The 23,466-nt window shown below is 36.5% G+C and overlaps 1 protein-coding gene across 2 annotated transcripts in view; it reads left to right on the forward strand.

Annotated features, from left to right (window-relative positions):
* Positions 1-23,466, forward strand: part of Gabra2 (gamma-aminobutyric acid type A receptor subunit alpha 2) — a 136,241-nt gene that overhangs the window by 66,011 nt on the left and 46,764 nt on the right. For both annotated transcript variants that reach the window (NM_001135779.3, XM_017599106.3), the window contains exons 5-8: positions 14,946-15,166; positions 16,774-16,856; positions 21,472-21,615; positions 22,613-22,765. In NM_001135779.3, the coding sequence (NP_001129251.3) occupies positions 14,946-15,166; positions 16,774-16,856; positions 21,472-21,615; positions 22,613-22,765 (601 nt within the window). The remainder of the gene's footprint in view (positions 1-14,945; positions 15,167-16,773; positions 16,857-21,471; positions 21,616-22,612; positions 22,766-23,466) is intronic.

Consider the following 23,466-nt stretch of genomic DNA (forward strand, 5'->3'; position numbering starts at 1 on the left):
AGGGCAAAAGAATGCAATCCTCCAAGACAGAGCTCACAGTTCAGTGAAGAGAGTCAGCAGCCAGGAACGTCAAGCTGCAGCTGCTGAAGGAACATGTGAAGGGATGCTTGTTTCCAAACACTGCCTTGCCTGGTGCTGAAAATTCCCAGCATGGTAGTCCTAAAAGCTTTGCCCCAGAAAACACCAGGAAAGAGTCAGGAAGTAAAGCTTTCTCCTCTTGACATGACATTGGAGTGTTCCTCCAGATACCTCATTTGATGGACCGGATACTGCATAGCTGAAAAAAAAAAAGAAATATTCCATCGCCCAATCTAAGGGAAAGGGGGTCATAAGGGAGGTTTGGAGGTGAGACAAAGTACCGAGCCCTGGGACACATAGTAGCATAGAATGGAAAGATGATTTAAAGTGAGGGACAGGTACTAATTCAGTCATTGAGAAGCTTTGATATCGCATTTGTCCAGGTCCAGGAAAGAAATATGAAAGTAGTGAACATTTATTTTAAAAGCGTTGTGTATACACATTTGTATACATGTACATACACTTATCTGTTTATAATTCTACATAAATACAATATACATATATGCAAGTTATAGATTACATTAACATACATGCTTATACTCCAAGTCTGCTAGAGAAGATTAATGTGATGTAAAAAGAAATTGGAAGTGATATAAATATAACTTTCATGCATGAAATTTCCCAAAAAATAAAAGTAGAAAACAGGAAGCAAGTGAAGTATAAAAGGGGTCCTCGTCAACTTTGTGATGAGAAATGACTCAGTTTTCATGACAAGATGAAATATTTTATTCTTGATGAATACTTACTTTTGGTGAAAAGTAAGAAAAATAAGGAGGACAAGTTTGAACTTGTGATTACTGACAACAGATAAAATCTAAACAGACGTGCAGCAATTGGGGGAAAAAGTGCATTCATTTTATAACCTACAACTAGAAGAAGATATGGAGGCAAATGGCTCATGTCTCATAAAAGCCTTTAGTTAATAAGTCAAATAATGAAGATATTTCATTTCCTTTTTACTAGTGTAACTGCTGTGCTTTCCATGAAGTACATAATCCGTAGCAAAGCCTAACTAAACTCCTAGGCTCTCCTGTTCAGGTCAGTGATGTAGATTCATTCTGACACCAGCCTGAGAGAAAATAGCAGCATAGCACAAAGAATTAAGAACCAAAGAAAAAATACCCATGCTCATATATACACATGTGCACATGCACATAAACATGCAGACACATGCTTACTTTTGGCTATCAAAAACTCATTAACCAGTGTAATTGTCCAAAGAAAGTTGTGGGTCTGAATTATAATTAGTGATTCTAATTATAGTGTCTGCAGTTAAGTTAGAAATCTTTAATTTCAACCTTTGAAAATTAATGAGTAAGAAGGTAATTAAGCATTAGGACGTATTGGTAGCTAACAATGGACAAAGTTTGCAGTAGGCGTGCACATTACAGCCATTTTTCCCACGCCTGACCTACCTCCATGAATTTCCATATAAAGAAATGTGTCTATGCCCGACCTCCCTCCCTCCATGAATTTCCATATAAAGAAATATGTCCTTTCCTCAAAACATATGTTTTGATTTCTTTTCCTGTATTGGTGAACATTTCTCAGCATGTGTATATTTTGTGACATCTGTGACATGAGCAGTGTAGCTACAAAATGTTGTACCCAGGCTTACAAAAGAACCACAGCTTAGGTGGTTGCCCCTAGCTCAGTGTTAGTGCTATAGCAAGGAAACTTTGGAGTGTAGTTGTGAGTTCTCATACACTGTGCTATCCTTTATATTGTTAACAAATTAGACATTTGGGCGACTGTGAACTTCATGTATTTATTACATTGGTCTGCTTGGGTCATATGTTTATTCCTCTCTGTAAATACGCATACAAAGTAGAAATCCCAAGAAGCCAATGAAGTATTGTGTAGTACAGAAGTACAGAAAGCCATGAGATACGAGTGTCTAGTGGAAACCTCATTCTGGGCTTCCTTGTTATCTTTCTTCACATCGACATTTGCAGGTATAATTGATCCAGAGAACTTGGGATGTGGTGTGTATCAGAATTGAAGTTAGCATCTTTGCCAACTTTAAAACTGGCATTTTAGTTAGTTTGCAGCCCCTCTGAGGAGAGGAACTCCTCAGGAAGACCAACAGAATCAACTAACATGGACCCTTGGGACTCCCAGAGACTGAACCACCACCCAAAGAACTGGACCAAGATTTCCCTGCACAATTATAGGAGATGTGCAGCTTGGTTTGCATGTGGGTCCCAAACAACTGGATCGGGAGCTAACACCAAAATTGTTGCCTGTATGTGGAATATGTTCTTCTAGCCGGGCTACCCTGTCTGGCCTCAATGGGGAAAAAGCATCTAGCCTTGCAGAGACTTGAAGTGTCAGTGTGGGGAGATGCCTAGGGCGAGCCACTCTCTCAGAGGAGAAGGGCAGGGGAATGGGGAAGTATTGAGGGAGGGGCTGACAGGGACATGGGCAGTGAGTGGCGTGTAAAATGAAAAGGTAAAAAAAAAGTTAGTTTCAAGCTTATTATTGATGCTTTGATATGAGAAGTTTAGGCTTGAAGAGTACTTTCATACATCAGATATTTTCCAGCCCCATGAAAACATGTAAAAATGTTTCTCAAACTAAAACAATCACAAATATATTATTGGAATAGTCTGGAGTCTCTAGTAAATTAGTTGTTTCCCTGGTGCCTCTCAAAATTGATGTGCACTAGGTGGAGAGTATGATACCTTCATTGGTAGACTTGTATCTTAGAGTCTGTGTGGTCCTCAGAAACCTGTAATAGATGTCAGATGTGGGGGAGAAGCAAAAGTAAGCTAGAAGGAGACCGTCTTAGCCAAGACATGACTGTCGGCTGAGGTGGGACAGGATAAGATGGTGGTAGAAGACGAGGAATAAGGCAGTTAATTAAACTTCGCTATGCATGCAAGTGATGACTTGTTGACCTACTGGATGTAGAAGCTGAATAAAAAATGCAGAATGAATATCTGGGGGGAAGGTAACAAATCCAGAAAAAAAGAGTAAGTGAAGATGAGTTTAGAATGAGTCCACCCATTAATTTTCAGGGGACGGGGGAGTGTTTTGTAAATTTAAACCATCTGTATTTGATGTCCTGGTTTCCTTTGGACTGAATGACATTTCCCATGCTCCCCATTCTGTTGGGTAACTTACTTCCTATTCAATTATAAGAAATGGACTACTTGAATTCGAGTGCTTTTTAATCTAAGACTTGTAGGACTGGAGACATGGGTCATCAGTTAAGAGTGCTTACTGCTCTTCCAGAGGACCCGGATTTGGTTTCCAGCACTCCCTTTGAAAGGCTCATAACTGCCAGAACACTTGAGTTTCAGAGGCTCTGACACCATTTTCTGGCTTCTTTACGAATTGATACATGGGTGGCAGACACACTGAACACAGCAACAAGGAGACCCATACGCATAAATTACAGAATGTACATATTTCAAATAAAACCAGAATCCAGACATGACTGCATAGAAGTTGAACACTGGTCCCCATCACCCTGTGCCTCCCGAGTGTGGGTGCAGCACCGTCAGCTGCTTGACTGCAAGGCTCTTCCACTATGATGGACTCTACCCTGTGAGTGTGAATCAAAATAAATGCTTTCTTTCTAAACATAAATAAGTGAATGAAAAGTCCAGAGACCGAATGCTTGATTCCTAGATTGCAAGTCTGCAGGAACCTTTGATTTTAGGCAAGCAATCCAGAAATTGCATGTATAAATGAAGAAGAATTAAATTTACTCATTGCCGCAAACTCCCATACTGTCTCTAAGACATATCCTACAGATAGACTGGTGGGCATGAGACGGTCTCAGGTCCTGTGGTGGGATCTCTACAGTAGTAACAAGAAGAGGAAGATGCATCTTGAAGAATATTGCTGAAGTGGTGAGATGAAAACTACCCCTTTTTCTACGGCAAAGCGGAGAAAAAAATGCTTAAATATGTCATTAGATTAAGAACAAGGAGGTGTTTGCTGGTGGTGGCGAAAGCAGCCAGATTGCCGTGGGCGGAGGCATGTGGGAAGTGAGGAAGCAGAGAAAGATTGGAGGCAACATTTTTTAAGCAGCATGGCTGAGAAGGGGCCTGCACAGAGGGCAGCCGTTATACGGCACTGACTCTCAGCGAGGCTTTTATTTTTAAAGATTGCGATGAACTTCTCACTATTCTCTGAACACGCCATTATTGCTAACAGCTTGCTGCCCTTGCACACATTTTTTTTCTCCATACTTGTTATACTGATCTACTGCTTTGCCAACTGGATTTCTTTTAATGTAGTCAAGGCTAATATCAAACTTAACTTTCTCTAGTGCTTTTGGGGAGGTCTTCAAAATAGTAGTTTTTCTTTTCCTTGTACTTCACTTTGTAGTTTTCTTAAAATGTGTGCACATCTCTGTCTCTGTCTCTCTGTCTCTGCATCTCTGACACTCTGTCCCTCTGCCTCTGTGTCTCTGTGTCTCTGTTTCTCTGTCTGTCTCTGTCTCTGTCTGTCTCTGTCTCTCTGTTTTTCTGTCTATGTCTGTCTCTGTCTGTCTCTGTCTCTCTGTCTGTCTGTCTGTCTGTCTCTCTCTCTCTCTCTCTCTCTCTCTGTGTGTGTGTGTGTGTGTGTGTGTGTGTGTGTGTTTATGTCTGTCATATAGATCACCGTCTTGTTTACCGCAGTTTGGGCTGTGAAAAGGCATAGTTGTGTCCATATATTTCAACAGATTTAAAAGTAGATGTTGTGTCCATGACAGACTTGAGACCAGAGGTATCTACATATAACCAGGGTGTGCCTTCAGATTACTCAATGCATAATAGTATGATAATGGTTTTATTTAAGTATTTAGGGGTAGACATGTAGTCGAGGGAATATGGACAAAGGATCTAGAATTCTCAAGATTTCCAGGGAAAAAGTTTAGCAGAAGACTGTCAAGCTGAAGAACAGACCTCTATATCACAAAGTGTAGATGCACTCTCCATTTAGTGAAATGTGAAGTTCAGTGCTACTAGAGCCATGCACAGGGAAGATGGCCTGGGAATGTCATCACAGTCTGCCCAGGAGGGCTGCTGGATCTAAATGAGGTCCCAAAGATACGTAAATATTCCAAATAGAACTTTACAACAATACCAGATTCCAGATTCCAGACAACAAGCTTACTTGTCATGTGTTCATATTCATCTGTGTAATCTGACTCATTTAGAGTCACATAAAACAATATAAAAATACACATGTGCATACCATGAACTTCTTGAGGGTTCAAGGGTTAGGGCATAAGAAGAACATCTGCATTAACACCTGCATTATCTTTTCACATCTGCTTCTGTTTATACCATTGTCTCTGCTCAGAACCTCACTACTCAGAATACTTACAGTATGTTTTACTTCCTGTGATTTCCCTCATTCATTCATTCACTCAGTCATTCATTCACTCATCCAGCCATTCAACTTCATCCAGGGAGCAATTACTCTTGACATCCAGTCATCCAGGCAGGTTGTTAGATACTGTTAACCTAGTCATGAAAAGGAAGTTATTAACTGTGCTTTCAGTGTGGTGTAGGAGATGGTCAAATATAGCGAGCTGATAAAGAGTGAAGGTGACACTTACCAATGAATTACATAGGGACCCATGACTTGATACATCCAAAAAGTTGCATGTATGTCAATCCTGCTGAAGTGCAATGTGTGTGCATGCAAGTGTGTGAGGAGGGGATTGGTTGAGCAAGATGGAAGAAGGTAGGAAGACATAACATAACCTGGGACTCTGCCATAGTGTTTCAAAGCATTTTAGAAACTCAAATGACCAAATTCAGGAATGCTATATTTTTTCAGAACATTCCTGTTCTGTGACAGCATCTTACTCCATCCCACAGCTTAAGGGAGGTCAGGCTAATGTGTGTACACATCAAAATGTTGTGTGCACTATCTAATTCCTCTCCTTCCCACATATGGGGGGGTGTACCATGAGGAATGGCTTGCCATCTATGTTTCTTCTCCTCTTATGGAATGATACAGAATGGAGGCAAGGAGAAGAAGGAAGCTTAGAAAAGGGGAGAATGTATTCTTATTTGTCTGATTCTACTAGTGATTAATCGATGCTGTTTGTATTACAGATATCTTTTATATAAATGTTGGGTACAGATGGGACTTCTCCTCTGATTGCTGTTAATTGTAAAATAATTGTCATCCACACAAGGTGGTTCTCTGGTAGGATTCTGCTGAGGTGTTCTACACAGCCTCTAACCTTGGTCCTTTGCTTTGTCAGAATTTGCTGTTGCTTTGGCTTTTTGACCTTCTATTTTAAAGGTGATCTGTGCCAGTTGATGTCCCTGTTGTCGAACTTTTCCCCAGAATTTCTGTATATTACACTTTATCTTTTTTAAGAGCTTTAGCAGACTGGTTCTGTTATCAATTTTTCTAAAATTCACCTGAAATAAAACCAGACTAAATAATCTGTTTTCCAGTAATTTCTCTCATCTACCTAATTTAAGAGTCTGTTCTTATTTCATATTATATACCACCATTATAACTTTTCAGTTAGTAATTGAGTTTCTTTTGTGGGTGCAAAGAAGATACATTTTCATGATGTACTATGACAATACTTATAATTATCTTTTGTGGAGAACTCTATTCTATTTACCATAATGGCAGTTCTAATTTTAACCTTCACCCTTACTGTGCAAGATAGGGTTCCTTTTCTTCATAGCTAAGCCACCACTGACCTATCATCTTTTTTATAACCTTTCTTATTCATATGTCTTTGTGGTGTTCATTTTCTTAGTGATTCATTATATTGAATGACCTTTTATGTACTTGTAAGCTATTTTTAATGTTTAATTAAAAAAACTCAGCATTTAGGATTTTTAGGCATTTATTTAAATTGTGTTGTTCTGTTGCTGAGTTAATGTTTCTTCCAATCTATGCATTAGATACAAAAACCATAGTTACTAACTATACTAAACCATATTTAAATATGGTTTTTACTTAGATATTTGGTGCATTAAATATTTGAGAGTAAATTATTTGATAGAGAAGAACACACTCCCATAGTTGCGTTCGACTGTTTTTTTTCCCTAGAATTTTGCACTTTCATATGTTTTATTGTTCAAATCACTCATCTCTTTTGAGTTTACTTCTTTTTATGGTAGAAGAAAAGGACCCTCTGACTCTTGTGAACCCATATTCTCAGTTTCCCCTGCAATGGAAAGAACCAAACTGTTAAGATTTTATATTCAGAGATGATAAAACTCAATTCACAATAACCATTCCTGTAACTTACTGGCCCTTTTCTGGTTTATGATGTAAGAGTATTTAACTGTGGTTTCCTGCCTCAAAGTTTGGTTGGTATATATGATAGAATGACAAGTCTATAAAATTTGGAAGCACCGGGTTTGAATTGAAATTTAGAATTCTGAATATTTGAATATTGCAACTGAAACATGTTCCATTAAGGGTTAGGGACAATCTGAATATTTAACACAGTAATTATGAATTTTAGATGGAATGAAATATTTCAGAATGATTTGGATCTCTGCAAATGAGTGATTCTGATACTTTCATTAGGTATGCTTTAATAATGTAGTGTAAGGATCTAACACTATTGAATCTCTCTCGTTAATGATTCAAACGTCCTACCATTAACTGCAAAGGGAAAACACAAGAATTTCCCCTCCACAGTTGTTGGAACAGCTGTGCTCTTCTGGAACTTGTGTTTAACTGAGCATGTTTATGCGCAGATATTTACACTTTTATACTAACTGGTTTTATTGGCAATCTGATGAGTCTAACTGCCCTACCCCTTGGAATGATTGTTAATATTAATATATTGTCAAGTCTGTTGACTGAGTTTTTTTAAATAAAAATATATGACTCTAAGCTTAAATATTCTTATATATTTCAAGGGTTATGTTTTAGTTATTATATACCTTCCTCATAAGCCACATTTTCTTCATTATGGGAGAAACAATACTGATTGGGATTTACTTCATAGGAGATAGACTTTAATAGCAAAAGAGGGGAATATTGAAATAAATTTACTCCCTTTAAATACACTTAGTAATTCCAAGTAAATGAGAAATCATTCCACAATTAGTCCTGAAATTTGCTTGTTTTTAGTGACTAGATATAGTCTTCAGAAATTGGCTATGAGCATTGACTTATAATTAATGTAATTATGTACTACAGAATATACTGTCTTCTCTAAGTTTAATGTGTCCTTGAAATTGTGTTTATATAACATGCTGTGCTGAAGAAAATGATTTCCTTGTTTGCAGGACCAATTGTGGAAATAACACTAAAGAAGTTTGATGAGTAAATGGAGAATTTTAGTGTTTGTAAAATTATTGTGAGTCTACTGCATATTTTTTTATTTTGGTTTTTCTCTGTAGAAAGCATAGAAACAATAAAGTGACTTTCTCTATCTACTATTCCATCTATAAAATAATTAAGTTTCCTATAAATATTTCCCGCTATACCTTGGCTGTGTGGACCTTCATCTCTGTGTTGTTACTCTCTCTCCTATTTCAGTTGTTAGAGTGCTAAACATGTGTATGCCTTTTTCTCTCTTCCTAACTGTGTTTCTATTGAATGTGCTGGCTCCTGAGCTGTGATGCACATTTGTAACACTTATCCAACAATTTTAGGTGTTTGCTTCACATTCCAGATGCTTAGATTTTAAAATGACTCGCTGTTTGCAGTGGCTTTGTTTTGTTGTTAACTAATGTTCAAAAGGAAACTTAGCTTTAAACGCAATATGTGGAGACTCATACTTTGAATAGTATCATTGAGAAATATTAGCAATGTACACTTATAAATTTTAGGGACAAATTATCATTTTAGGTGTCTTATGGAGGCATAAATCTGGCATGTGTTTGTACCTTCTATTTGTCAAATGTAATTAATTAATGTTTTCTGTTATGATGTCTTAATTTTAGTTTGTAAAGAACATTTTTCCACTTCAACTGAGTTATTTTAATCAGAATTATGTAGTGAAAATTCAACTAATTGGGCAGTTTCACAGTCCACTGAAAGGAAGAACATCACCCAACCATTCCCACTTAACTTCTCTCTGTCCTCTTTGGGTAAGCTTATAAACACAATCAAAGTATGATGCAGCTAAACTGTTGGTCTTACCTTTGAGAAGACAAACAATTGTCTTCTTTTGCAAATGCTTTATATAAAGCTTTACGTACATACATATATATATATATATATACACATATATGTATATATAAATTAATGGTATAGAATATATAATTCTAATATTTTCATATGATATATAAATGAATATATCTATTCTACTTCAGATACTGCCATTCTAAATGGATCACTGTGCTTCTGCTTACAAGATTCCTTTTTATTAAGATAAAGTTCATTTGCTAAAAGGCACACATACCCATTTATAATTTATGTATCGATAGGATTAGAACATGTGAATTGCATTGGGATTTCAGATGTCCTTGAACTATTCGTTCAGGTGTTCTCAAACTAGCCATTCACGAGCATCATTTTATTATTTTTCACAAAAAAGGGCTAGTGTGCTAGGCTGTAAAGATTGCATATTGGCCCTAGTTTTTCACATGATTATGATATTTATACTCAATTACACAGCTATCCCTAATGGAGAGAAGTCATCTCTAACTCTGCTTCTCAGCCAAGTCAAGTGTGTGACTTATATCCATCAGCAATCATATCATGAATGATAGATGGGTTTTTCATGTTTTGTTTTGTATTCTATTTTTGTCACTGTTCTGAAACAAAGGTAATCTTTTCGGACCCAGACGTCCTGGAAGGGGATGAAAAATGCTGAAACACTTGAGTCTAAGCTGAACAACCTGCATGTTCCTATGTGATGGAAGTCTTGATAACCAGTGATTTTCTGCTTCACAAAGGGAATCCTAGCTAAGATCAATTTGAGGCTAGATAAAAGAGATACCACACACTGCTTCATGACCGTGGGGCTAAGAACAATACCTAGTCTCTTTTTTAAAAATATTTTATTAGATATATTTCTTTACTTACATTTCAATTTATTCCCTTTCCCAGTTTCCTGTCCATAAGCTCCCATCCCCAATCCCTCCCCCATATGAGAATTCCCCCTATACATCCCCCTTATTGCCCCACCATATTCCCTTGCACTGGGGGGGGGTCCAACCTTAGCAGGATCAAGGGCTTCCCCTTCCCCTGGTGCCCCAACAAAGCTATTCTCTGCTACATATGCATTTGGAGCCCTGGGTCAGTCCATGTATAGTCTTTTGGTAGTGGTTTATTCCCTGAAAGCTCTGGTTAGTTGGCGTTGTTTTTTGGGGGTTGCAAGCTCCTCAACTCTTTCAATACTTCCTCTAATCCACCTCAAGGGGGTCCTGTTCTGAGTTCAGTTGTTTGTTGCTAGCATTGTCCTCTGTATTGGACATGCTCTGGATGTATCTCAGGAGAGATCTGTATCTGGTCCCTTTCAGCATGCATTTTCTAGCTTCAGCAATCTTACCTAGTTTTGGTGGAGATATAGGTCAGGCTCTGAAAGACAATTTCTTGAGTTGCTACTCTAAACTTTGCTCCCATATCCTCTCCTATGGATATTTTTCCCCTTTTAAGAAGGAGTGGGAGCATCCGCATTTTGGTCATCCTTCTTCTCGAGCTTCCTGTGGTCTGTGAATTGCATCTTGGGTAATTCAAGCTTTTTGGCTAATATCCATGAGTGCATACCAAGTGTGTTTTTCTGTGATTGAATAGCCTCACTCAGGATGATATTTTTCTAGTTCATTCCATTTGCCTAGGAATTTCATAATGTCATTGTTTTTGATAGCTGAGTAGTACTCCATTGTATAGATGTACCTAATTTTTTGAATCCATTCCTCTGTTGAAGGGCATCTGGGTCTGAGTTCCAGAATTTTCTGCATTCTTTAGCCATAAGGTTTACCTTATATTTGTCATGGTTGGAATTTTGGGATTCTAGACTCTTCTGATAGTCTAATATTGTACCTATGCTTTGATTGCGCGTGCGCGCGTGCACACACACACACACACACACACACACACACACGCATGTGTGTTTCCTTTTAGGATTCTTTTTCTATAATATTATAATATCTTTCTTATTTGTTTTTACTATTCACTGAAAAGGATTCTGTATTTTCTCTTTAGTTTCATTATTTCAATTGTGCCCATTATAAGTAATATTACATGAGAATATATCCAGTATTAATATAACTATAAATGCAAATGGACATTATCACCATAAAATGTAAGGATGACTAGATTTTCCAAAAGATATTTATTCTAAAATGTTTAACACATTCTAAAGTCTTGAAAGTCTTACATGTCAATTGTAGTAGGATTAAAATAAATTATAAAGCATCAATATGGTAAACCAATATGTTTATAAGTACAAACATACAGTCATAACATTTTCAATATAAAATTGTGGAAAGCCAGATGGAAACTTTCAAGTATCTTCAATCAGACAATAACAAATTTATCCTTTACTTCATACACAGACTAAAATGGTGTATGAAAGCTGAAATGTGAAAGACACAGGTAATTTATTTTTAGTGCCATATTATCAATATACCTATGATAGCTTATACATCCTTTGCTTTTTATTTTTGAGTTATGTATCCTCTCAGATGCATATATAAACTGGTTTTAGACCACTATAAAAAGCAGTCAACATTCAATAGAAACCAGTAAAAAATAAAAGCCAAAATCAATGAAATATAAATGTATTTTAAACAGACAAGTGAACTGTACTAAATTTGGAAATTAGAGACATCTGCCAGTGGCTCTCTGGGTCATTACATTAGTCATGAAATCAGCCCTCATACTTTTGTAGGGTAGGGTTGAAAAATAATTTCACAGTGAGATTGTGTGTGACAATGACCAAGCATAAATGGAGGATATATTTAAGTTCTAGGAAAGATCTTTAGGTTATGACATAATATTCCCATATAGTCCTTTATCAGAGTAAAAATGAATCTAAGCTTTATGCAGATAGTAAGTCAATACTGCCAATGAGATAGCTAAGAATGCAATTTATAGGAATATTTAGATTGTGGCTATATTTGTTTTATATCTGTAAACTCATGCATGGGATTAATAAGTGCCAAATTCAGGATAAATTGTTCTTCCCAGGACCAGGAGACCATAACTGAGAATAAGTAAATCAAAGCAGTTACAAGGCAATTGCAATGGTATTAATTAGTTAATTGATCAATCAATTAATTTGCATTTGTGAGAGAGATGATAGAGAAAGGAAAGAGGGCCAGGTAGGAAACTTAAGTAGAGATCAGAACAAACTTGCAGGTATTAGTTTTTTTACTTTACCACACGGGTTACAGAAATCTAACTGGGTATCATCAGTCTTAACAGCAAGTATCCTCATGCACCTTTGTAAGACGTTTTAGACCTTTTTATATTTCTAGAAGCAAGATGATGTACAAATAAATGTGAATAATTCATCTAGAAACTAGTGAGATACTTGGAAACCAAAGAAGCATATGTACTGCTGTGGACATTGTCTTCTAAGACTGCAAAGCTTTGAAAAGGAACAAAGGGAGCAGCTTCAGTTCCAGCAGATGATAGAAAAATATTTCCCAGTATTTTTTGAGGCATTTATTTGTTTTCTCTTTAAAGGCCTCTACCATCTTCATGATTTTTTTTGTGCTTCAGGTGTGTTAGCATACTGTGGTGGTGCCATATTGACCTGACTCTTGTTGACTGTATTCTTATATTGGCCTTTAGCCATCTGGTTATCTCTAGTGCAGGCAGGCCTCTAGGAATATAGGTGCTGTTGTGGGCAACAACATGGAGTTCAGTGACAGGGTGCTTTTCACCAATGCTGGATGTGCCCTAGGGTTTGATGGTAGTTAAGGTATTAGGAGATAGGGGTCTCACCTGGCTGTCTCTGGTTTGGGGAGGCCTCAGAAAATGCAAGCAGGGTTGTCAAGATACTCTACGTATTGGACAGATTTGATGGGACCACTTAGTAGTCTCTGAAGTCTAGTTCCTAAGCCATCCTTTAACTTTGTATGTGATCACCACATCAACAAGCATTAAAAACAGAAAAAACAAAACCCCCTAAAAAGCCTCAAAAAACAAAAAAGCAGAATCATATAAAACCTACCTTAATTTTCCAAAAGTGGAAAAGTTAAATTTGAACTTTTCTGTAAAAGTTTATAAGGTCTATAATTTCTCTTAAAAAATATAATGTCACATGGTTAGGGATTTTAGATAATGTGTGTGGAAAGGAATAGCTGCATGGATGCTTAGAAAGCAAACACATATCTTTTATTATAGCTTTCCTATTCCCATTCACATGGGATTTCACATTAAGAAGTGACTTTCTAGGACACAGAGATTGCATGGAATGGTCCCCTGAATATTAGCTCCTGTTATTTTCCTGTTGGTGTTCTGATGTGTGATTCTCATTATCCTCACTCAGGTTCTTTGATGGACCACTAGGCAACTTCCAATTGGCTTATACTAGTTCAAGCAATATATTTTTATAATAAGATCCTATTAATTACCATTTACTATAACGAGAACTTTATTTGAATAAGGCTGTTACTTCTTAACATTATTTTCAAGCATATGATGATTTGGTTTTATACATAATAGACTGTTTCTGAGTTTACAATTCTGAGGAGTATAATGAAACATTTCTATTACTTATGTGTGCATGCACAAATATAGACAGTGTCAAAAACTAGAATCCATCAGATTATTGGTAATAATAATCACCATTTTAAGTGTGTATTTCATCTAAAAGGAATGTGTGTAAGTGACAGAGACAGAGTGAGAGTGACAGAGAGACAGAGACAGACAGACAGATACAGAGATAGAGACAGACAGAAAGACACACACAGACACACAAGAGAGAGAGAGAGAGAGAGAGAGAGAGAGAGAGAGAGAGAGAGAGAGAGAGAGAAGAGGGAATATGAGAGTATGCAATCAGAATAGAGGAAAGTGAGAAGATGAGAGGCACACAGTTCAACTAAACTAAAATGTTGAAAACTGATAGCAGTGTATATGAGTGGGTTAAAGCATGCTTTACATGAATATTATTTGAAAAGTTCAGAGTCCAAGTGGTCTAATGTTGTTAACATTCTTGTACTGCAACAAATTTAATTAATAATTCTTTACTCTGTTTTTGAATTCATCATTTACTGACCCACATTTGGCTAGCATTATGATGCATCACCACTGGTTAAGAACTTTTGAAAAGGCGTTGGGGATTTAGCTCAGTGGTAGAGCGCTTGCCTAGCAAGCAGAAGGCCCTGGGTTCGGTCCCCAGCTCTGAAAAAAAAAAGAACTTCTGAAAAAAGTGATGTTTAACACTTTCACTCTCAACAGAAAATGATGGTTCCTGAGCATATGACAGTACATTTAAAAGTTGTTTCTCTGTGTGTGTGTGTGTTTGTGTGTGTGTGTGTGTGTGTGTGTGTGTGTGTGTGTGTGTGTGAGAGAGAGAGAGAGAGAGAGAGAGAGAGAGAGAGAGAGGGAGGGAGGGAGGGAGGGAGGGAGGGAGGGAGGGAGAGAGAGACTCTGAAATCTACCTGTTCAATCCCTCTTGGAATAATGTAGAACAACCCATGCAGCCTTGCTCCAGGAGACACTTGTACATGATGTCTTTTGTAATGCAGTTACTTAGAGCATTCAACTGAGGGGGGGGTACAAAATAAATTTGTTCCTTTCTTTCTCAGGAATGGGTAGCTAATTATGCAAATAGACATACTCTAAACCATCATAAGAGGCAGCATTTCTTGATAACTTAAAGACTAATCTTTATGAAGTACGGATACCTCTCAATACAATATTTTTCATAAATTATTCAGAGTATACTGTCTCTTGAATTTTATAGTCTTATTATTTAGAAAAACTTTTACTGTTTTCAAAAAGTTGTAAAATTTATATTTTAGGAATATACAATAGATGTTTTCTTTCGACAAAAATGGAAAGACGAGCGGTTAAAATTTAAAGGTCCCATGAATATCCTTCGACTTAACAACTTAATGGCTAGCAAAATCTGGACTCCTGACACCTTCTTTCACAACGGGAAAAAGTCAGTGGCTCACAATATGACAATGCCAAACAAGCTGCTTCGAATCCAGGATGACGGAACATTGCTGTACACCATGAGGTATGTTGGTGTGAGAGACTAGAAATGTCTTTATGAAATCATGCATTGAAAAGCTAGGGAAGGTATGGGTAAATATTTGCTCAATTGGAAAATTTTTCTAAAATTACTAAATACTTTATATTTGGTTTCATAAAAGTCTAGGCATATGAGTAAAAAAGAAATTTTAATTGAATTTAAATTTTAAAGTAAAAGATTCTCTTGACTATGAAAAATTGATTTTTTGGTACTCCACATTACATATTAGTTTGTGACCCTAGGTTTGTTTGCCAGAAAGATGTGATTTGCTTTTCAGTATGCCATCCTGTAACCTGTCCAATTTTAAGTAGACAGTTTTAATCTGTATTAATATAGTTTTTTGTTTATTGAATAAATTGGTCAACTTAAATCATGCATTAGGCTTAACCATCTAAAATTATCATTTCATGATTAAAAGTAATCACATAAAATCAATCTCATGGAGGCCATCCTTTTGTGCAAATACAGAAGCATCTGTACTTGTTGACACGTACAATTATATTTTAAGTAGTCTCATGAATGCTTTAAAAAACATTAACTTTATTACATAAGAGCTGAATGTTTTATGCCTAATAAGGTGATGTAGAATGAAACGTTAAAGTTTAATGGTGTATTTAAAAGCAAATGCTGTCAATAGCACTCTGCATATACAGATACCGTGTTCCATGCATCTGATGTCTTAGAACGTTGTATGGAAGGTGAAGAACTAGATTTTATTAATTGACATTGTTTTCTTGTGTGCCTGGTGGGAGCAGGAGATCCAAGAGTTGAGGACTAATTTCTAGATAATCATTGGATACAGTGCAATGAGATCATTGGGTTATCCTTTTTCCTCCCTACGAATAGTACGAAACTTAGCTAGTAAAGACCAAATGACTCTTGGCTAAACCACTTATTCCTGTAGATTATGGTTCAGGTATTATATAATGTTAGGGACAATTACAGAGGAGTCTATTTAAATGGTGTTTAAAGCTAATGCCAGAGTTGGCTGGTGACCACTTTTTCTCAGCCCAATTAGTAAAGATTTGTCTTTGAGTTCAATTTATTTCCTGTCTATTTCATCTGTTTTTATGTGAAATGGAAGTAATTAGAAGTGTTCTTTATGACAGATTTTTAATGATTACAGTTTATTATATTCAGATATGGAAAATATATATTTGATAGTCATTATTTATATCTATAATTTAGCAACCAATATGTGTGAACAATATATTTTTTAGAAGATACATAAGTCTGTCTATATTTGTATTTATTTCTAAACACATATCTACAGATATGAATACAAGATATTAAAAGTGGCTTATCTTTAAGGAAGCAAACACCAAAGTATTACATGAACTTCTCTCTATAGTTGATGAGATGACAATAAAAAAGATGCCCTTTCCATAATAGAGCTCTAAGTATCATCGGCTATTAAATATTTATAGTGGTGTTAATGGCAAGCATTTTTCAAATACATATATAATTTATTTTTATTGTGTTTAAACCTTTTCAAGCCTAATATAAATTCCTTATTCTGTTAAAAACTGTATCGAGTGATGTATCTTGACTAGCGAATCCACTTAAACCAAGAGTGGGATTTTGGCTTCTAGGCTTACAGTCCAAGCCGAATGTCCAATGCACTTGGAGGACTTTCCAATGGACGCTCACTCATGCCCACTGAAATTTGGAAGCTGTAAGTATGACAGTGAACATACGTCTCACGAATCAATCGCGTCACAGTCGACAGCATCTCTGTTGGGTCATGCATTTTTTTCTCATATTGTGCAAGGCTTCATAATAGACTAATAGGATGCAGAAGTGAAAGCTGTGGTGGTCGCTCTATAGGAACTAATGCTATGATGATTGTCCTATATGACCCAATTGGAATCTCCTATGTCTTGCTCAAGTACTTTAATCGTTTCTTATTTTTTTCAGAGCTCGAATACTTCGATTCTTACATATGTTTTAGAGTTTAAATCATAGCTTTGTTTTACTACTAACTAAGAACTCTATGTTTTATTTTGTGTATAAAACTAAAAGCAGGAGCTGTGGTAGAGTCACTACCATAATTTATTCATATAGCATGTTAAAAATGTGAAATAAGTTACCGTTCGGCTTAGAGTGAATTATATATGATGAATTCCTATTGATGTGTTACAAGGGTCAGAAAAAGTCATGAAGCCGGTAACATTGTCTGTCTACCACTGTCCTGATGGAAGAAGCTCTTTTTTCCTCCTTAGAATACATTTAACGAGGATGACAACATTGGATGCTTACAGACCAGTGTCTCCAGTGTACCTAGAACACTTTTGAAAGTGTCTGTGCCTCTGGCCATTCTCTAGGTCACCGGATTGTATCTGATATGTCAAGCAGAAGAATTCACACCATGGCGTAATAGAAAGGGCAAAGTCAGATCATCCATTCAGGCCCACAGTACACTCCAGGCAGGTTCAGGATTAATTCATCATTGCAGCTAGGCAGCTTCCTTCTGTCTGAGAATGCCTTCATCCCTGACCTTTTTAGAAACTGTGCTCTTTCTGACATACATTTTTGTGTATTCCAAGCAGCTGCAGGCTCCTCTCTTTCTTGTTCCATAGAAGTGCCCACTTCTAATCTGATTAAATGTAAGACTGACTGAAGATGAGTGCATCTTCTCACAAAATACAAACTAAAAGAGAACGGTCACTGTGAGAATGCAGATTCCTCTGATTCTTTAAGGATGACGAGAGGTTCCGGCTTGTTTGCTTTGTGTACCCTTGTAGCAGGTGTCAGTTCTCAATTTTCTTCCTGAGCCTCCTCTGGGCTTAACCACAAGCCTTTCTTTATTGTCATGGGAACCATCCCTTTAAAACTGGCATTTCTTCCAATATTATTTAAGATAGTCAATCATGTTATACAACGTAAACACAGTGTTGAGAAAACCAGAACAGATGCAGCAGAGAAGCTCATTTGCATTGCATAAGTGACATTAAAGGGAAACTTGAAAAGCGTTGGCACCAAAAAGAATTTATGCAAGATGCAGTAATGGTATGGGAAGGACAAGTGTTTTCGGTAGATGAGGTATTGTTACTATGACATCAGATGTCAATGGCAAGATGCCTCAATACTGAAAAAGAAATGAATTTGCTGGGAAGCGTTTGATCTCAAATTAAAAGCTTCACAGAGTGCAGCTACAAAGAAATGGGATTTCGGATGCCTGAGATTATTAGTTTTCACTGAGAAGGGACGCATGTGGTTAACATACAAAGTCTCTGTTCCTTATTCTTTCTCTGTGTAATTATTACTTACTGTATTTCTCTTCCTTCACATTCATATTCTGACACATGGCACAAACAGTTTATTCATTCTGTTGTTTATCTTTGTGTATAGCAAGGATTGGAGCATCTGTGTTAGCAGTGTGGACAGCGCTGTGAAGTGAGAGAACAACCTTAATGTGCTGACATAGAACAATTTTGGCAGAAGCAACCATGACATTATCTTGCAGTTACTTCTTACTCTCTTTTACAAGTACCGTCACCCTAGAAAGAACTGAACTTCTGGAATGTTATCATTCTCCTCAAACACAATAATCCTCTTCCCTGTATTTGTGCAATTTAAAATCCATTCTGGTTTTATTCTGATCACCTTGTATTGTTATATTTTTGATGTTCCAAATTGACTCGAAAGTTCCTGCACGTAAGCACAGTGGCATAGCCCCAAAGAAAGGGAAAACTCACATTTTTCAGACAATAGGTAATAGTCTCAAGTGATTTGGGAATATATTTATTGCTCACTGAGTATTAAGTCTGAATAGACACGTGTGTAATGCAGACAAGCATTCAAACATAGATTGTTTGACTAAATTAAATAAAAGCACTCTATGAAGTGCTGCTTTCCAAGTGGGATTTACAAAGCAATTTGTAAAACGAACTGACTTCTGACTTTTTTGAAGAATATTTCTATATTTTTGGGGTGTGGGGTGGGGTATGGGGTAAATACACAGGAGTACAGATGCTTAGAGAAGCCAAAAGGGCATCAGGCCACCTGAAGTTGGGGTTTAAGGAACCCATGAGCCCACACAGTGTGGGTGCTGAGAACCAAATGCTCTTCAAGAATAGTACCTACCCTTAAATGCTGGGCCATGTGTCTAGCCTCTCTTCTTCATTTAGAGTTTAATGATAAACAAAGTGATCCCTCCTGGTTCACCGGTGGGTCTGAGCACAGAGAAATGCCTCTGAGCTACACTGCATTGCATTCTATTCATTGTCCACTCAAGACACTAAACAATATATAAACCATATTCTCTATCTATCTATCTATCTATCTATCTATCTATCTATCTATCTATCTATTATCTATCTATCTAGATTGTTAATTAATGAAATACAGTAATTTTTTTCAAATAGAAAAATAGAGGACCATTCACTTTCTTTATATTTTTAATGTTTCGTTTGACTTTATTTTTCTAGAAATGTGTTCAGGGAGGAACTGTGGTCAGATATGCAGATTTACTGTAATATACACAGCTTGGTTATTAATTTAAAAGGAAAAATTTTGAGTAGATACAAAAAGCACTCAAATATCCTTTTCCCATCTGTATCTCACAATTTTTATAAGAATATCATCACTTTTATAAACTTCTGTTTCTGTTAGTTATGTGGGAATAGTAATAAGATGCAAACAATGGTTGTTTGGTCTTTTAAATTGCACAGCATTGGAAATGCGGTTGAGGAAAGGAACATGATGTTTACTCATGAGAGAAACAAAGCAAACCACTTGATGATCTACAAATGAATGCTTAGTTAGCTACACTGTCAACTTATTATTTAATGTTTTCAGTGACAGCATGAGTGATTATTTAATTGAAATTAGCTAATTGGCAATTTAGACTCTGGAAAAACTAAAATTTACATGTGCAAATAGATAAATATTTCTCTATGAAAGTATTACAACCACATTTATAAATATGTATTCATGACTATACCTATATTTAGAATACCAATTTAAAAATTGTTTTACATAACAACTTATTTGTGGATGCATAAATCCATACAGGAGTATAAGGAGTATTTCACTTATAATAATTTTAGTAACAACATTCAGTAAGAATTATAACATTGAGTGTCATTAAAGATCATACAGATAATGACAAACATACCTATTATCATTCAACGTGTTGCCCCTGATACTTGAAAGGAAATCAGTTTAGCAATAAACCTTAGATTAATTTCTATAAGAGGGCCACGTTTGTACCCTGATGTTCTGTGCAAAAATATATACAGAACAAAAAAAATCTAATTTCAAGTGTCATAGGGAACCGAAGGCAAAGATAATGCTAGGGGAAAAAATTGGTCTAGTTTTCCTCCCTAGTTAAGCTGTCACCTTACTATCATGCTAAGCTTTGTTTCCTAATCAGCCATATAAACAAAATTACAAATAAGTTCTCCAAAGGTTTGCAGTGGAGCAGCAATTACCCACATCTTTATTTGCAATTGTGAAGAGACTCCCTGCATAGGGACAGGGAGCCTTAGATGGTCCAAAAGAGTACCCGGAAGGGCAAAGGAATATCAGCATAGAGAATTGCTAATAACAGACGTGTCACCCTGATCAACTCCAGAGGTGTTTCACATCTGATAAGTCTTTCATCGTTGCTCAAATACAGTGATGTTACCTTTCTTCTCTTTGTTAATACTCATCTTCACTGGGAAGCTATACACGTGCCTTGGTGCTTACTGGTTAGTTTATAAATGGATATGGTTGAAAACGCATTTACGATCTGATGGTACTGTTTAATATTCTGATTTATTTTTAATGTCTATCATTAGTTCTCACTGTCCTAATTAAGTGCCTCTGTTTATGATTTCTAAAGTTGTTGTCTCTTAACTAAATAAGTTCAATGTTCAAAAAACCATATATGTTTGGATCCTAATTTTTACTTCATGGGTGGTCACTATTTCAAAGTAAACTGTATAACTAACTTCATTGCTTGTTTCTATAATGTGTTTGTCTGCTACTTTGGAACCCAGGGAATGTTTTAAGCATCTTGGGAAACAGTGTCTTTGACCATCTAGAAAGAGAAATTTACTCATCAACTCTCAAAATGGTACCAATGAATTTTCATGCTTGTGATTGGCTCTCCTGATGCTCTTCATCAGTATGTTTAAAAAGTTATAGATTTTATCAAAGGATATTCTTTCCTTTAGATTTTGGATCACTAAATATTAATTTATGATGAAATAGTCTTGTATGGAATCTACAAATGTAGACGAACCATTCTGTTAGTGCTTCTCATTCAAGTGTTTCCAACATTTGTTCCTTGTTCATGACAGATGCTTACACGACCTCGGAAGTCACTTATATTTGGACTTACAATGCTTCTGACTCTGTTCAGGTTGCTCCTGATGGCTCTAGGTTAAATCAGTATGATTTGCTGGGCCAGTCAATTGGGAAGGAGACAATTAAATCAAGCACAGGTTAGTAGCATTTTAAAAATAAATCTAATGCCTCCCCCCAGAAATTAGTAGGATAAAATCATTAAAAATGTGTAAGATAATTGAAAACATTAACCCTTGGGATCTATAGATTAAAGACATGTGTTTCTTGGGAGCTTTTTGAGACATTCATAATCTTAGACTACTCCATTACTGAAGCAGGTCTGCAAAAATCCACAAGATCGATATGTGCGTGCAAGATTGAGAAGTCATGTCTTAAAACAAAATGTACTATATACTCAAAAATGTTTGTCTTCTCAAATTAGTCAACTTTAGCATTTATATTCACAGCAGGGATAACATTTTTCCTAGTTTTCTCATTTATGCTTTTCCTATTTTGGATAATTTATGATTTTTCAACTCTTGATTTCTGGGTTATCGCCAGTGGCCTGCATGGAAACCTCTCCGGGGCTGTCCTCAGTAAAGAAAAGGGCACCTGGCAATAATTAAAATCGTGGAAGAGGGAAAAAAAACAAGATAGGTATGAGAATTAGACAAAACTGATTGAAGCAAATTATGGCAGGCACAAAGCAGAGAGAAAGTCAGAATCAGTGATAGAACTGAAAGTGAAAAGCTGGCCTGAGAGAGCAGCATCAATGGTGAGACCAGGCCCCAGTGCTTTGGAGACCCAGGAGGATGGAGTTCACTTAATTACTGCCTCAGCATGAGCGACCTAAGCTAATAAGATAATCCATTAGCAGAGTCTTTAGAACCATGCTGGGGAGTGTGCATGAGCTAAAGAGAAAAATTTACACCGTCTCATGGGGGCATAGCAATGGAAGGTGGCTGATACTGTGTAATTCTTTTTAAGATACTCTTTTTCTAAGGAGGCATTTCTAGTTTTCCTGAAATGTATGTGATCATTTCTTTCTTCTTCCTTTTTTTAAGTCAGGGATTCTTCTTGTAATCCCTTCCATTTCCAAATTGTTCTGAAGGTTGACAATTATGGTTCCTTAAGCTCCTTAAATTCTCCTTCCAGGTGAATACACGGTAATGACAGCTCATTTCCACTTGAAAAGGAAAATTGGGTATTTTGTGATTCAGACCTATCTGCCTTGCATCATGACTGTCATTCTCTCCCAAGTGTCATTCTGGCTGAACAGAGAATCGGTGCCAGCGAGAACTGTGTTTGGTGAGTGAGTGCCTTCAGTATAGCACAGTTTATTTCAGAGTTTCTCTCTCTCGATGCTTGTCACCTCCATGCCCTGCTATGTGTGGTGCAGGAAAAGTTGGTTCTAGGTATTGGATGCTAAGACAGAGTCACAGAATGGTAAACTATGTCAGTACTACACTTTAAACAAGTGCTCAGATTATGCAAATACTCTAGAACTATATTTAGCTGTGGGTTTTTCTATTTGTTATTAGTAGTATCTTCTGTTTAATCATACTACATTTATCATTCTTCTCTATGTTAACAGACGAAGAAGGTTTTGTGTGGATTTTTTGTTTGTTTGGCTTTTTTGGATTTTAATTCAGGGGAGAAGCATACTATATTTAAAGGTTCCTTATAATTTTTTCTTACCTTCCATTTTTTTTTACCTTCCATTTTTAATGAAGAAAGGTGATGTCGGTTTTACCACTTAGAGAAGAAGGAAAATATTGAGCTAGACTTTCTTTATGTCCATCGGGCACTTGATTTTCTTAGTTAAGAATGGGTGATGGACTTCTTAAAATTTAAACTGGAGGATATCATGATTTTAGGTCTTCAATATTTACTTTGGTTTTACTTTGGTTTATTAAGAAATATAATCTGTGGATTTTAGGTGAGAGACATAGAATGTCATTTATGTAAGTAGTGTACTTGAGACCACCGACTCCTCCTCTTTGTAACAA

This window comes from Rattus norvegicus, chromosome 14 (genome assembly GCF_036323735.1).
Source record: "Rattus norvegicus strain BN/NHsdMcwi chromosome 14, GRCr8, whole genome shotgun sequence".
Lineage (NCBI taxonomy): Eukaryota > Metazoa > Chordata > Mammalia > Rodentia > Muridae > Rattus > Rattus norvegicus.